This window comes from Manacus vitellinus, unplaced genomic scaffold (genome assembly GCF_001715985.3).
Source record: "Manacus vitellinus isolate BGI_N305 unplaced genomic scaffold, ASM171598v3 scaffold_4_pilon, whole genome shotgun sequence".
Classification (NCBI taxonomy): domain Eukaryota; kingdom Metazoa; phylum Chordata; class Aves; order Passeriformes; family Pipridae; genus Manacus; species Manacus vitellinus.
The window spans coordinates 41,207,012-41,224,414 of record NW_021940604.1 but is presented as its reverse complement, the minus strand read 5'-3'; the positions used below and the strand labels follow the sequence as shown (position 1 = coordinate 41,224,414).

The following is a 17,403-nucleotide window of genomic DNA, read 5'->3' as shown; positions in this document are numbered from 1 at the left end:
CTGTGTCCCGCGCAGGGCAACTCGCCCTGCCAGCAGCTTGCAACAGATACCCCATATGATGATAAATATGGCTAAACCCCCTGAAAAAGGAAGTGGAGTCTAGATTACTTTTGTGTATCTCAGCCTTTTTTGGTTTTATATAATTTCACATTCTTTTAAATAATGATGGTATCAAGTAACAGCCCCTTCTTTTGCATGTATGAAAGTTCTTTGTAAAGAAGGTGTTTTCTCCTAGTTAAATGAGATTCATAGAATGATAGAATATGCTGAATTAGAAGGGACCAATCAGGATCATCGAGTCCAACTCCTGGCCCTGTGCAGGCCACCCCCAAGAGTCACACCATGTGCCAGAGAGAATTGTCCAAATGCTTCTTGAACTCAGGCTTGATGCTGTGAACACTTCCCTAGGGAGCTTGTTACAGTGCTCAACCATCCTCTGGGTGAAGAACCTTTTTCTAATATTCAACCTAAACCACCCCTGACACAACTTCATGCTCTTCCCTTGAGTCCTGTCACTGGTCACCTCAGAGCTCAGTGCCTGCCCCTCCTCTTCCCCTCATGAGGAAGTTGTAACTGCAATGAGGTCTGCCCTCAGTCTCCTCTTCTCCAGGCTGAACAGCCCAAGTGATCTCAGCCACTCCTCATAAGGCTTTCCCTGCAGATTCTTCATCATCCTCGTGGCCCTGCTTTGGATGGTCTCTGATAGCCTAACGTCTTTGAATTTATCTCTATTAAAAGCTGTAATTGCATCACCTGCACTTCTAGCTTTAAAAGGTTTACAAATGTTATTTCCTGGATCCTGTTCCTGTTAGGAACAATAATAAAAAAAGGTAATTAATTATGCCTACACCAGAAATATCAATCAGTTTCATTTGCACCTTTTACATGCTGCTATGAATTTTAGCACGTTACAGATCCTGTTATTTTCTGAAGTCCAGATTTAGTACATAAACATAAGAAGATTTCTTTAAGGTCTACTTTCTAGAAGACTGTTTTTATAAGTGTTACTTGTATAGTCATCAAGAATATTAAGATATTAACCATGTACTTCCACTTCTTGCTTTTGAGGACTCATGGTAATATTATATATAGTAAGGCCTTTATCAACAAGCACATCTTTTAATTACCAAGAATAAAAGTATTTGCAATCATTCATGGAAAAATATAATTTAAATATTTTGTTTAGTCCAAAGCACATCAATGTCAAATGAAATAGTTCTTTTAGTATAGCTGATTTATTTTCTAAGTTGGAAAAGACAAAGATATTGGAACTATCAGGATGCAAAAAACGACCAAAGAAAACGTACGTGATATTTTTAGACTATTTAAAGCACAAACCAGCAAATGCGCCTGACCCTATTAAGTACATTAAATCTATTTTATCTTTTTCATAAAAAAGAGACCTTTTGCACACTTGAATGCACTTGCTACTGCGTAATTCACAAGTGGAATATAAAGATGGGAAATTGAGTAATAAGATATATAATTCTCTGAAATCATAATTAGTGGAACTACGATACTGTAGTCATCACCAGTTGATACTTGCACTGAGATTCTTCAACCACTTTTGTGACTAGAACTGTGGGTTATTTAGGAACAGAACTTCTTCCCAGCAGTATGGAAGATGGCAAAAGGTAACTCATTATACAAGTCTTGAGATGTTACAGCATGACAAAGTGAACAATATAATGATCTGGTGAGCAGGTGGGTACCATCAGCTTGCAGTCAGATTTGAAGTTATAGTGAGGTCTCTGAGAAATTGCCTGATCTTTGCAACCTTCCTTCCTTTCTCCCTCCCTCCATCTCTGTCTTCCTTTCTATCATATCTCCTTCCTTTTCCTTCCTCCTTCATTTTCCATATTTCTTTCCTTTCTCTTCCTTCTCCCCTCCTTTCTCTCCGTCCTTTCCTTCTTTCCTTTCTTTCCCACTTTTCCTTCATCTTATATAGCTCAAGACATATCTACAGAACTTTATTTCACAGATCTATGGAGTATAAAAAAAGTTTCTATATGGCATGTTCATAAATGCTAGTTCCTTTTATAACATCTGTGTCGTGTGTCATTCATAGTAGATTACTCATCCCATGACTGTATAAAATCATGTCCATTCTCAAGGCATATGCTTTGACTACTTTGAAGGTATGGACACTATTTGTCTATCTCATAATTATTTTGGGCGAAAGTGGCTCTTGCTCTTACTGACCATAGGATAGTGTGCCCTTGTAATATCTCCGGCTGATAACAAGTGGGCTTGGCTTGTCCAGGCATTATTATGTCTTCCTGAAATATCAAAAGGCTGTTGAGCTGTAATAGCTTCTGTACAGTGGGGTCACGGTCATTTCATCGAGACATGTGCATCAGTGCAATTTAAGTGCTAGGTCCTGTGGGTCAGCAAATATTACATTAATGAGCCCATCTACTCTTTTGGACTTAATTTCAGGAAAAGGTAGAAATCTTGTCAAATGTACTTAGCTATCAATATAAGACTATCAGTTGCCTTATGATACTTACTAAGTCATAAGCATTTTTAGCCTGTTATTCCATCAAGTACAGACAAGAGTCAGTGTGTCTTGCTTTTCAATCCTGACACCCATCTATGTTTTTCAAATGCCAAATTCCACTTGGTTCATCCTTCCTTGCTGTGTAAGACTGAAGTATTATGGCCCTCGGATATGACTTGCATCTGTGTTCTCCTAGGGTTTTTCTAGGTTTAGGCACACTGACTTTACCTTAGAGCTTCTGTTACTAAACTCATTGTCACAGTGTTATGTTTATATTACTTAAATAAACACTACTGTAGACCCTAGACTATACAATATTGGGTTCATTTTTCTTTCTATTCAGAACAGTTATGTGAAATACTTGAAGAAATTGCAGGCAGAAAAGCTACCTCCACCCTAAAGAACCCAACTCTGTACTGATCTCCAAGCTTCTTTCAACAGAAACTTATATTCTTAATGCCTTCTTAATAATTGTATCCTACGATTATTGTTTTAAACCTATAGTGAACTACAGTTGCATTCAGATTAAAATGAGCAGACAGATTTGTAAAGAGAAAATTGCTATGAACAGCTGTGTTAAGGATCTGAAAGCAACAAGGAGACTGAGTTGCTGTTACTATTCTCTTTAATATCTTCTATAGATTATTTCTAATTTCATGTTTACTTTTATCAGTATGTATTAGCTGATGACATCTATAAATATAATACATCTTTTCTCACTGCCTTTTGCAAGACCTTGTGCAGGTATTATTTTCTTTTCCTTGAAAAACTGTAAAATAAAAAAATAAAAAAAGAAATTACAGTAATAGCAATTCAAGAATTACTAGTGAATATCTAAGGAAGAACAGGTATCCAAAAAGTGAAGAGACATTCTGTCTGTAAGGAGATGGGAAGGAATTAGTCTGATATAGATGCTATGTTCTATCATCTCATTTCTGCATAGGATGGCAATGTAGTAAGGAAACAAAGGGAGTTCATGCATTAGAATAAAGAATTGTATTACTTAATATAGTGAAATGTCTGTAACCTCAAAACAAATTCATTCATTTAATGTGTATAGTATGATTGCTTAAGTTATTTAATATGGTTAAGATTTGGTGAGAATTACATTGCTTCTTCAACTACCAAGATCACACAATAACTTATGAAAAAAAGATTTAATAGAAATAATAAAAAATTATTCAGTTATAAATTCATTGAAAAATATGATACTAATAATCTTGTAAGGAAAAAATTCATTTCCCTGAAGAAGAATACATTGGAAACTGATTCATTTGCAGAAAAGAAAAAACCCCAACATTATATATATATATATATATATATATATATGTATTTATATAACAGAATTCACTTTTTTCTGAACTAAACAGTCAAATCAATTATAAAATAGTATGGTCGATCTTATACCTGCCTTTATAAAATGTATCTGATACAGTCTGATATGTTCTATACACACTAACATATAGACTGCATATGATTGGATCTCAGCTTGAAATGAATTTTGAGACAGTAATAAAATGATGACTTTATAACTTTATTTTTCTTTAAAATAAAGCATCTATTAATTTATTTTGTTCGGTTGGTTTGGTTTTTCTCTTTTTGGGTATTTTTTTGGCTTGGGTTTGATTTTGGTTTTTTTAAGGGAGCACATAGAAAATAGTTTCAAATCATGTCACGTTAAAAATGTTTTTACAAGCCCAGATAATTAAATACAAGCTGAAAGTGATAAATCAGCTTTTTTCATCCAAATTTTTAAGATGACACTCGTGTCTATATTGACAAACAAGATCCTTTCGCAAATCTGAAGAGACAAGGAAGAAAATCATTTCCTGAATTGAGTAATCTTTTAGTATTCTGCCCTGCATTTCATCAGTCAAACTGTTCACTTCATCACAGCTCAAGTATACATCCTCAAAACATTTTATAACCAATATACTAAAGTCTGTATAGCACCCACAAATGTTTGCACATTCCTGTGTATTTCCAATTTATTTTAGATCTGACAGTCTTACTTCTCTTGCAATAGTGCAGTTTCCAGTTTTTACTCTAGAAATAAGTATTGTTATTTATCTCATAGTAATCTTCTGTAATATTTTTAATAATTTGTTAAAATTATTTTTTTAAAAGACTTACTAGTTGGCATATTGGATTAGATTGTCAGTGAAATGTACAATGTACTCTCCTAGGTCTTGATTTACATTTAACCTTAGGAAAGGTCACTGGAATTTGCCTTGGCCTGATGTTAATAACAGGGAAACTCAAGTGCAAGTTATCTAACTCCTTTAAAGGATCACTGAAGTGCTCAACATTTCAAGCTACTCTATTTGAAGTTGCCCCATGGGAGGTTTAGGTTAGATATTTGGATTTTTTTTTCATGTAAAAGGTTATAAAACATTGGAGCAGACAGCCCAGGGAAACTGTGGAGTCACCATCCCTGAAAGTGTTCAAAAATTGTGTGGATATTGCGTTTGAGGACATGGCTCAATGATGAACATGATGGTGGTTCTGGGTTGATGGTTGGACTTGATGAACTTAAAGATATTTTCCAGCATTAACAATTATATGATTTTATGATTTAGTAATTAACAGTAAACTACAAGAAGCATTCACGCCTGGTCTTTTCCCAGAGTAATTACACTTGTCTATTGTAAAGTGCTATGAGAGAGATATTCGCTAATTATACTGATTGAGTATAGTTAACACTGAGTTGACATACTCAACAAATATGACAATTATTTATAATTCAATTATAAATCTATTAAAAAAGGGAAAAAAGATTGTGCAATGCAGGAAGGTTATCAAAACTCACAGGAAGGTCATCAAATTCTTAGGAAGTTTTGAAAAATAGACTACTGAAATGTGTAATGAAATCATGCTAGGAGAGTACATTTGAGAATACTTGCATCTGCTAGGTCAGACAACCTAATTCATGTCATTTATTGTAGTTCTGACAAGACTTTTTGGTGTATATATCTTTGTTACTAGCTAAGACGAATTGATCTGTATTGTGTTTGGAAGAATAATTACTAGTACTAGACTTATCTAGTACTCAAGTGACAATTACCTAAAATGCTTTAGCCTCAAAAGACATATGAAAAGTCCTGTCTCATATTCTCATCAAGTAACTTAAGGACATTTACCTTTCCTCTCTGAATAGAATATTCCTTCATTGCTGAATTAGTGTCTTCAGGATATTTGTTCCCTGAATCAGTCTCTGGAAACACAAGCTCTACAAAACACAGTCTTAATGAAGGTACCCTACCCAAACATAGTGTGAATTCTCTGTCTCGAAATTTAAAACAATTACCAAAGAAGCGAGTATAGTAGCTGGATCAGAGAACAGGGAGATGGGTTGTGAATTTTATTTTCACATCTGGGTCCTGTGTGACTGATAGATATTATGGTCTCTAACATAGAACAGGCATGTAGTCTCAAGAAGGGCTGAGTTTCTTGGTCAACAGATCAGTTTCATCTGACATTAAATTGCTTTACATGGATACACAGAAAGTGAGGACAAGTACTGCCTGTGGACCATGTTGAAAGTACACTGGAACAAAATGTCTACCAAATGGCAGTTTACAACAGAAGTTGGATGTAACAAAGAATGCTGAGGAAGACTAAAACTCTAACCCTATGTGCTGGGTTGACCTTGGCTAGATGCCAGGTGCCCACCCAACTGCTCTATCACTCCCCTTCCCAGAAGGACAGGGGAGAGAGTAAGGTGGGGAAAAAAAAAGACAACTCATGGGTTGAGATAAGACAGTTTATTTAAAGCAAAAATTAAAGCAAAGCTTGTGCGCACACAATCAAAGGATAGTGGGTTTTATTCTCTACTTCCCAGGAACAGCAATGGTCGGCCACTCCCAAGAAGCGGGGCTTCGGTAGACATGACAGTTTCTCAGCAGGCAGCCATTAGACAATGAACATCCCCCCTCCTGCTCTGTGCCTTAGCTTTGGTATCTGAGCTGACGTCATACGGTCTGGAATATCCCTTTGGTCAGTTTGTGTCAGCTGGCCTACTTGGGTCCCCTCCCAGGATCTTGCCCTCAACTGAGGAAGGAATGTTACAGTGTTGGTGCTGTGCTCAGCAGTAGCCAAAACACTGGTGTGTTATCACACCCTTCTAACTGCCAATGCAAAGCACAGCACTGTGAGGGCTACTGTGGGGAAATGAACTCCAGCTCAGCCAGACCAAATACACCCTGAAATTTCTGCTTTAATTTTTCAAAAAGTAGGCAAAAAGTGAGCTGTAGAAAAGGCAAAGAAAAAAAATCAGCTGGGATACTTTCACAGAAAGTATTTTATAATAAAAATTAAATACTTTTACGATACTTGAATAGTTGGAGAGAGGCAAACTCTTATTGTGGACATGTTACCACAGATTTTACAGTACTTTTGAAACTTTACTCAGTGCCTGGGAAAGTTATGGACAAATTATCTGGAGTGCAATCACACAGCATGTACAGGACAAGAGATCAGACCCAGTCAGCAGGGTTTAGAAAAGGCAAGTCCTGCTTGACAAACATGATCTCCTTTTATGATCAGGTGACATGCGTAGTAGATGAGGGGAAGGCTGTGGATGTAGTCTACCTGGACTGCAGTAAAGCCTTTCATATTGTCTCCCACAGCATTCTCCTGGAGAAGCTGGCAGATCACAGCTTGGACAGGTGCACTCTCTACTGGGTTGAGAAGTGGCTGGAGGGCCAGGCCCAAAGAGGGAGTCACATCCAGTTGACAGCCGGTCACTAGTGGAGTTGTCCGGGGGCTCAGTAGGGGCCAGTCCTGCTTAATATCTTTATTGTTGACCTGGATGAGGGAATTGAGGACACCTTCAGTAAGTTCACTAAGATGACACAGTAAGATGACACTAAGTGGATGGGTGTGTTGATCTGCTGGAGGTTAGGAAGGGATCTGGACACTCTGCATCTATCTCTCGGGGTTGAGATCAATGGTATTAGGCCAAGTGCTGGGTCCTGCACTTTGGCCAGAACAACCCCATGCAGAGCTACAGGCTGGGTAAGAGTGGCTGGAAAGCTACCTGACAGCAAAGGTCCTGGGGATGTTGGTTGACAGCCTGCTGAGCATGAGTCAGCAGTGTGCCCAGGTGGCCCAGAAAATCGATGTCATCCTGGCTTGTATGCGAAATAGTGTGGGCAGTGGGACTGGGCCAGTGAACATCCCCCTGCATACGCAGCACTGGTGAGGCCTCACATCAAGTCCTGTGTTCATTTCTGTGCCACTCACTGCAAGACATTGATGTGCTGGAGCATGTCCAGCAAAAAATGTCCAGAGAAAGCCAATGAGGCTGGTGAAGAGTCTACAGGATAAATCAGTTGATGAGTGGCTGAGGGAGTTGGGATTATTTAGCCTGGAGAAAAGGAAGCTCAATGGAGAATTTATCGCTCTCTACAACTCCCTGAAAGGAAGCTGTAGCAAGGTGGGGGTTGGCCTCCTCTCCCAGGTGACCAGCGACAAGACAAGAGGAAATGGCCTCAAGCTGTGCCAGGGGAGATTCATGTTGGAGATCAGGAAGAATTTCTTCCTGGAAAGGTGTAACAGACAGATAACATACAAATGCCAAAAATTATGTTTCGCCATTGTTTCTGCCTGTCAAAAACTTCCTACCAAAACTTCTGTGTCAGTTTTCCACCAGAAGTTCTCACCAAGATTTTCCCACTGGAGTTTTCCTGGCAAAAGATCCTGGTATTGTTCATAGTTATCATATCTCTGCGAACATCTTTATAGGGATACGTGCCAAGAAACCACACACAACCTCCTTTGAAACACTATAAAAGATGAGGAGAAGTTTGGGAAGAGCAGGGAAAGAGGAGTGAGAAAGAGTTTGGCTATAGCAGCCAAAAAATCTCTTCTCTACCTCGCCCTCACCTTTTTTCTTCCGCTGCTGTAAACTACCTACCGTCACCAGAAACTGGACCCCTACCGTCTTGAAGTGGACTGAGAACCACCGTGCTACCCACGTGAGTTTTTCCACCCTGACCATATTTCTGAGGGCTGAGAAGTGCATACCAAGACCTCCGCACGGCCTGGGGCCGCCCGGTGTGAGCAGCGTTAGCTTCTTAGCTTGGAGAAGCCACATCCTGGCTGCATTCCAGAAGAATTAAGACCCCCTGCAGCTAAAGAGATAACATCTAAGGCAGCAGAGACTACAGAAAAAAAAAGGGCAAAAACTGCTTCTCTCCCTCTGCCCTCCTTCCTCCACAGGCCAGCTCAGATGAAAAGGTAGGTTTTTTCGGTGGTAATCTTTTTCTCTGCTTTTAAAAGTAATCTTAGCATTTTCTAACCTTTTCTTATTTTTTTTCTCTTTCTCTTTGCATCTCTTAGCAATTAATAAAAACAGTTTTGGTATCAACAGATAACTTGTATGAGTTTTAATTTTGCTCAAGGGAACATTCGAATATAAAAATTCTTTCTGCAATATTTTAGCCGATTGTAGCAAAAGGGTAGTTAAACATTGGAACAAGCTGCTCAGGGAGGTGGTGGAGTCAACATCCCTGGACATATTAAAGAAATGACTGGGCATGTCACTTAGTGCTGTGGTTTGATGTAGTGTTGTTCATTTAAAGGTTGGACTCGATGATCTTGAAGGCCTTTTCCAATCTTAATGGTTCTATGATATTTGACTCTATGAAACAAGTATGAAATATACATGAATTTATGTGATTTAAAAAAATCATCATATCTGCATTAAAACTCCAAATACAATATGTATTTTCTTTCTTAACACTAAAAGAACTATGGCCATTTCAGTATCATTCATAAAAATGGGAAAAAAGGTTGACCATACTTTCTTCATTTAAGTGACAATGATTAGTGATAAAGGAATATTTCACAGAATACTTTTGCAACTAAGGATCACAATCCCATAATCCACAGCTTTCTCTGAGAAACTGACATACTTAACAAATGGTTCTATTAAAACATAGTCAGTCCCCATTTGCACATCCTTGTTGCTATCAGCCCTGCCCCCTAGAGAAACACCGAAAACACATTCTGTAGCAGGAATATCTTTTCAGACTAACCTTTGTACTGACTTAACAGTGCAAGAGGTCAGAATTTTTCTGGTTTGTATTAATACCTATGCTTGGGCCCATTGACTGCTGTCTCCCCTCTTTCAGTTTTGTCTCTGGAGAAACATTTAAAAGAGGACTGAGATGGTGCCTTGACTGACAGGTGTGAAACTTCCAGCATCAATGTCACACTTCTCAATGAAGACCTCAGAATGCTGATGACTTGCTGCAATTGTTGACCCCTCTTCTTGTTGTTATATGTTCTTTTTGGAACCATGAGGTGCACTGGCAAGCTGAGCATAATACCAAAGTAAAAAATAGATAGTAGGAAAGCTTTTTCTCTAATAGTTTTAGAGGTCTTATTAGTAAGCCTTCGGGTATTAACTTGGTCTATGAGTATTAGTACTATCCAAATTGAACTATTAGGCTGTTAAAACACTAATTGTACAAACAATAAATTCTTCTCTCCAGATATATGGAGAAGTCTCTTTACAATTATGACCTTTTTCAAAGTACTCTGGGTGTAATTTACTGGTTAAGTGAACAGACAACTTTAAACTAAAGCACCTGGATGATGGAAGCTTCTAGCAAAGTGGCTCCAAGCAAAACCACCTCGTTCTTATAGTATCTCCTGTCGCACAGGTGAGGAGGGAACTCATTATGGTCTGTAAAGAGGCCAGTTGGACCATTGGGGAAGGCAAGAAATATAAGTCTCCCTTATAGGAATATATGAAAAAAACCTCAATAATCAGTCCCATCCTCCCACCTAAGGAGCAGATTCAATAAAACATGCTCAAATGGAAAACTACTGCTCTTAATCTATTAAATGTTGTCTACAGTACGTACACTGGGCAGTACCGGTACAGATATAGCTAAGATGTTGCTATTTGCTGTTGATTGTGAATGAGTCACATTAATTTTCTATGCATCTTCAGAGAAGAGGATCACAACATCCATCAAAATTTCTGAGACATCCTTCTTGTTAGGAGAGGCATAAAAAATACCACCTCTGGCGGAGGAGCCCAGCCCAGTGCACCCAAAGACCTGTGAGTCCCTCTCTCCTAGACCAATGGATGCAGCTGTTGCATTCCTGTTTGCAGGCTCAACAGCAGCTAAGAGCATGTATGCCAGAGACACACACATGCAGAGGACACTAATGCAGCCAGCTAATAGACTACCCACAGATGCAGCATTGCCTTTAACAGCACACACACGTAACGATACCATATTGAATATAAAACGTGCACAAACAGCCAAATCCCAGTCCTCTTCTCAGATTGATCAGGATTGAAGCTTGCTAGTAAAAGCACCCATCTCCTTACTCTCTCTTTCAAAAGTACAGACACATCTGTGAACCCCTTGAATATCAGTGTGGGACCTCAGCTCATTTAATATTGATATCCAGAGACTGGGCCTCCTACTCATCAGACAGTCCAACTTAAAGGCTACTAATGAAGTGCACGTGCACATTTATGCATGGGCACACACACACACAAGCTGAGGGGAAAATATAAACATTCTGATCTTCCTAGTGGCTCATGCCCAGGCACACAGGCCCTGTCACTCTTGCTCCCCCTCTCCCTGCTGATGCTGGGACTCTCACCCGCTTCAGCTGGCATCAGGCATGGAGCCACATCACCCAAGGTCTCATGCCAGTCACTGGCACTAAATTGACTCACTGCAGACACATGTTCCTATGATCTGTGGTCTTCCTTCAGCTGCTGATGCTGAGACCCTCATTCACTCCAGCTGCTGGCACCAAAGACATTGGGACAGTGGCCTATCTCCAGTTGCAGCCTCCAAATTCAGTCACTTTGGTATCTCCAGTTCTTTCATCTAGACCTTACAACACTCACAGATGGGGAGAGAGCAAGATTGTATGGAAAGAGAGTTAAGAAATATTTAACAGAAAGAATGGAGAAATGGATAGACTACAGCAATTCATGGCAGGTCTCAGTCAGACAAGAGTACTGAACGGCGAACTATTCACACACTACCAGCCTTTTTTATACCTCCTTCCTCTTTGTACCCACCTAATCCTTGTTTCACTCAGATTCCCTTCCCTTAAACATTTCTTAGTAAGTCTAAGGGTGCAAATTCTGGTATGAATTGGAGTATTCAATCATAAGAATAATGGCAAGCCTAATGTTAGCTGTTTGCTATTAAGTTATGTTAAAAATGAGCTTTCAGGAGAGAGTAAAAAGAGGTTTGAGATCTCAGTGAATGAACGAAGCAACTAGTATATAATAAAAACACATAATTGACATAAACAATTTACGCTGCTTCTCCCATAGATCCATTCTATTATTATGAACACAACTTAAGCCCAGAAACCTTTACTTATTTTGAATAAAACCTTGCAAATAATAATTGTAAAGATAAATGTAAAATAATTTTATTATAATTTTATTTGCTTCTCATCAATTTACAGTAACAAGAAAAATTCATATTTTCATTCAGATCATGTGAAATAGTTGCTGCCAGGGCCTTATCTCATTTTAGAAAAAAGATATGACAAAGTTTGCAAAATCTTAATCATAATGAGCACAATCTTAGTATTATGTTTGTGTTTTCTGTGTAAAAGTTTAATATCAAAACAGAAGGATGTTTTGAATTTCCTGTTAATTTCAGACAAAATAACAAGTCAAGTTACAAGATTCATAATTACACAACTCACCTTTTCTGAGAACATCATACAGCCACCATGGAACAACAACAGAAAAATGTCTGTTTTCATGCAGGTTGGTTTTTTTAGGTAACTATTATTGAAATTTCCTTTGTGATAGCAAACACCTTAACACAGTATCATAGGAAGAAATGCAAACTTAAAACAACTACATTTGGTTAGAAAATAATTGCAAAATTATACTGTATGTTAGTCAACCAGTCTTGTTGCAAAGTGTGCTGATATACTACACACTTTTCTCTTACAGCAGGACCTGGGGCAGTTTATATCAGAGTAAGAAAATATGAGGTAAATTCCTGTAAACCTGTCTTCTCCTTCTATGATACTTATGCTTAGGAACAAGGAAGGATTCCCTATTTTCTTTTAGCTAGGTGGAGAATAAAAAGGCAGCTAGTGCACATTCAATAGTCTCTTTTTCTCCTTCTCAGTCCTTTACAGCTACTTGAGGGAAGGTTGCAATGATTGCTGCCATCCACTAGTTCAGAGTATTGAACTGTTTTTATGTCATGATGGGTTTTGGTTTACTGTATCTGGAAGGGTGCTTCTCCTGTCTCCACCTCTCTTCTCCCTCATCGGGTCAAAATTGCAAGAATAAAAAAGATTTTTGTAGGGAAAATTTCAGAAGCACTGTGCCCACACAATCTGCATGAAAGGACAAGAGTAAGCATTCTAAAAAGATATGGACAGTGAGTAGCGGAAAAACTAGCTCTAGAAAACTCGACTAACGGGCTTTTCTCCTTTGGAAAAAAGTGGAGGTTTTTTCAATTTTCTCAGAATTATGCTGACTGTGATGCTTCTACAGTGAAAGAGAGGGAGAAAAGGGAGAGTAATATCAAACAGATTTACTAGGAATTTAAAATTCAGCATGCCTATCCCATTTTTATAAAATATAATTCTATAGAGACTTAAATATCAACAAGACTTTTCAGTCTTTCATTTTGAAAATAAAGATTGGCTTGTTTGGCTCTTGGATGCCTTTAACTCCCTTATACCTTTCATTTTTCTTTTAACTCTTCATCTCAATTTAATAATTTGTTTATATTCTATGATTGTCAGGGATAATTGATACTTCCAAGAAAGAGACATTTTGAAAAGTTTTGCTGTTGTTGAATATTCAAGAGCTAGCTTTATACTTAGCTCATTCTTAAAGAATGTTTTTCTGAATATCACTACTTTTCTTATATCAACAGTCAATTTCTGCTGTGAAGCCCAGAATTAATAGTGTTTTTAAATTTGACTGCTCTTCTAACTCCCCCAAAATTGTTTACAATAGGATGGCTTTAGGTACATTTTGATTAAACTTTTCTCATGAAAACATCTTATTTGTCCAATATATCAAAATAAACCAAATAATTTCCTTATTTTTAATCATGACACACCCTTAAATCATGAGATTGTTGACTCTGAATTATTTCCATCTTATATTTCTAGCACATCTATTAAGAGTATACTGAAATTATGAATACAAATGTCATGATCGTTCCAAATCATCAAATCAGAAAGAGTTCTGATTCTTGTAAACTCTGCTTTTAAGAGATAGTGAGAAAGTGATTATGAGTCTTCCTTTGTTATACCACCAATAGGTGAAAGGTACCAAATATGAAAAGCTTCTATCATTTGTATGATTTCACTTTAATATATGAGTGCTTTGGAATAGTCACATGGAAGTCTGATTTCTTTATTTTATAAAACTTATTCTTAAAAAAACCTGAGGACATGGCAAACTGTGCAAAAATAATTTAAAATAACTATTTTAATAAAGCAAAAGTTCATACCATTACTATAACACAGAAAACCATTTTTGTTCCACAGGCAACAAAGGTGCTTCTTACCTGTAAAGCCCTTGTCACAGTTACAAAGAAAAGTATTTGGAGTAACATTGACGCAGTTGCCATTGAAACACGTAGATGGCTGGCACTGTCCAACTATTTCTGTACAATTTTTACCTATTTGAAAGGAATAATATGAACATTGAATTTTACAAAATATTTAGGGGTTTTGGTGAAGTATTTTTAAATGTCAAATGTATAGCTACAATACAGATAGGCAGATGGATAGTTGGGTATTTGTGTTAACATTGTTCATTAGTTTTCACTAAAATTACTGAAATTCTAAAGCAAGACAGAAAGATATTAATCTGCTTTTATAGGGGCTACTGTGCTCAACCTCATCTGCCATATAGTCACGAATTCACATATACCTTAAAATGCAGAAATGCTGCTGAAACAGTAGTATTTTTTTCTTTTTAACATGAATCTAGCTTAATGCTTCCTCCAGCATTGAGAACAAGAGATGTTCTCATGTGGAGTGGAATTTGACAGAATTTTTCTTAATATGCAGCTTTCTGGAAATTACCGTTCCGCTTATAAGTTTTTAATGTTATTTCAGCATACAGGTCTAAATGCCATATAATTATGCTTGCCACTTGAATTACTGCTATGACATTATTGACGGTTCAACAACTTTTCAAATTTCTAATTGACTTTATATTATGGGAAGTACTTTTTCTCCCTTATTCTTGTGTAGCCATGTCCATAATATATGGTGGTTTATCTTCCTAATTCTTCTTGTTTACATACAGCTTATTTATGGGACCAGTACTGTTAGTACAAAATTATGGCACTACCCAAAACTTTCCTATATAGGCTCACAGAATATTTCAAGCATTGCTTGTTGATAACATTAAGCATGATGATTGCTTTTAACAGAATTGCTTGTGAATTTCTCCATTAATTTCAGTTAAATTAGTACCAGACACTTTCTGATGTTATTATTTTCAAAGCCTTTTATACAGCCCCCAGAAATCATAGCAGAAATATTAAACATACTGCATACGATCAATTTTTTCCACTATATTACTACACTTTGAGTAATTATAAAAATATTGTACTCATAACATTGACTCATTCATACCTGCATAATCTTCTATTGACAAATGCATTAATAACCAAATTATTACATGCTTTGTAAAGTGATTAAAAATAAATTACAGCAAACTTTATGCAACATAGCCTTCATTTCTGTGTTCTATGAACCTCACTTGTTCATGATTTATCAGCTATGTTTCACAGCATAGCATCACTATTGTGAGAGCACAGAAGTACAGTCCAACAAAGGAACATTGCAAGAATTCTGTTCCACAAGTACAAAGAGAGCTACAACAATCCATTTTGTGATGTGAATTAATATTTCTGGAACTTTCTAAAGCATGCCCAAATTCCATTGGTTTGAATCCAGGAATAACATACAATTTCCTTAATCCTCTTTCTTAACCCCCTGAAAGGAAGAAAATGGCTAAGAATTTATCTAATCGTGCTGTACTCTCTGGTATTGGAATCCCAACACTAAATTCAGTTTCTCCAATGAGTTTTGAGTAAGTACTGCAATATTTCCTAGATAGAATCAGATAATTTTTTTTCTTTTGTGAAATATTTAATTTGATGATAACAGTATGTTTAATGAATTCCCTTTGGAAGGAACTTTACGGTACAGAACAATCTGGAAGAAAAGATTAAGTATTTTGCTTTGCTTGTTCTTCTAATTAAATGTTTGACCTTTCAATTAAAAACAAATTTTGATTTTAAAAATTTCCCTAGTGTAACTTAAAGGTCCTTAAAACTGAAAAAGGAGGGGTTTTTTCAGCAGATTGAATGAAATGCTCAATAAAACCATTTACTTTTTTTCAGCAGTTTGGTTAAGTAACTATTTTTTGGGAGTTTACTCCAAACCATTTATGTTATTTGGTATAAGAATTTAAATTGCTGAACAACAAAAAAAAAATCAGTTACTTCCGTAAGTTCTCAAGCACTTATTAACATCTCGTGCTTAAGCAGGAAAGAAATATGATAAGAACCTGTCCTGTTTTTCTGTACAACGCACTTATGAATATCAGCAAGTACAAATTGTCTTCAAATTCTTGCACAATCTCCTGTAAGTGACTATTTGTAAAAGTGATTCAGTGCAGGTGTGGTAGTGGCAGTGAAAAATCAAATTATACAAAAGCCTTGCTAGTTATGTTCTCACTGTTTTATCATCCATTAAGAAAAGTATATGATCCATGTAACATTTATTCCTAGAAGATAAATAAATACCTGAAAATTTTGGAGAACATGTGCACTCGTAAGAATCTCCAGAAAATTCTGATTTCTCAGTGCAGGAGGCGTTGTTGTGGCAAGGTTTGGTGGAGCATATATCAAACTTCTGGCAGAATGTTCCAGAATAGTGTGAGAAACAATGACAGTTATATGCTTTTTCCCAAACATGGCTTAGACATTTTCCATGCCCAGAGCAGAATGGTGCATTTGGAGACTGTTGGCAAAACTGCTGCTTCACAGTTACGTTCAGACGAAGGCCCATATTGCACAATAGGGGGCCTCTCTTATGAAGTTCTGCAAAGTAATGAGTTCCAACACCAAGCCAGTTAGGGTCAACTTGGTGCAGTCCTCTTATCTGGCAAACAAAAATCAACTGTTCTTGAAGAAAAGCAGCTTTAGGGCAGTTAATAAATTCTTCCTTGGAGACGTTTACCAAATTCATTCCATAGGACTGAAAGGATGGTTCAGAAGCGATGAAGAGACTATCACCTAATTGAAGCTGTAAGGGGCATATCTGAGGGATACTGAGGTTTTGTCCTCCCAAGATTTCCCCAGTAATACTTTTATTCATATTCCAGCATTCAGTGTAAAAGTCTGAGCAGATATTTACCCTTGGTGTCCATTTGATTACAGTAGGTTTTGGTTCCACTCTCCATTCAGCTGTCATTTGCCTCTCACATATTACCTGCCCATTTACAACGCAGAGTTGAAGAAAGCACACTAACATGGGAACTGCTGATTTTGTAGTCATCATTTTACCTGGCAAAGGGAAGTTATCTTTCACACCTGCTTCATTACTGAGGATAGCTTCAGAACACTTGTTCCTTAAAGTTCTTGAATATTTTTCATGGCAGCCTAGGAATTCAAAGAGAGGAAAATATTTGTTTTCGCACCAAATACATTTGAATATTAAATCCTCATTACAAGTACAGAAAATGTACAACAAAGCAAGGGCAACATCTAATTACTCTAATGGAAAACTAAAATAAGTCAAATTAACTGATCAGAACTATAACCTTTTAACAAAAGTCAGATGTTTCCTACTTTTATTCCCGCTAAAGATTTGATTTTTATTTAGTACATTTCATTGTACTT

At 37.1% G+C, this 17,403-nt stretch overlaps 1 protein-coding gene across 1 annotated transcript in view; it reads right to left on the bottom strand.

The window, feature by feature from the left end:
* The window catches only part of EYS (eyes shut homolog), a 766,416-nt gene extending 749,357 nt beyond the window's left edge, over window positions 1-17,059 (bottom strand). Inside the window, 2 exon segments of the mRNA XM_018077885.2 lie at window positions 14,047-14,160; window positions 16,306-17,059. Of these exon segments, the coding sequence (XP_017933374.2) occupies window positions 14,047-14,160; window positions 16,306-17,059 (868 nt within the window).
* Between the last annotated feature and the right edge of the window lie 344 nt (window positions 17,060-17,403).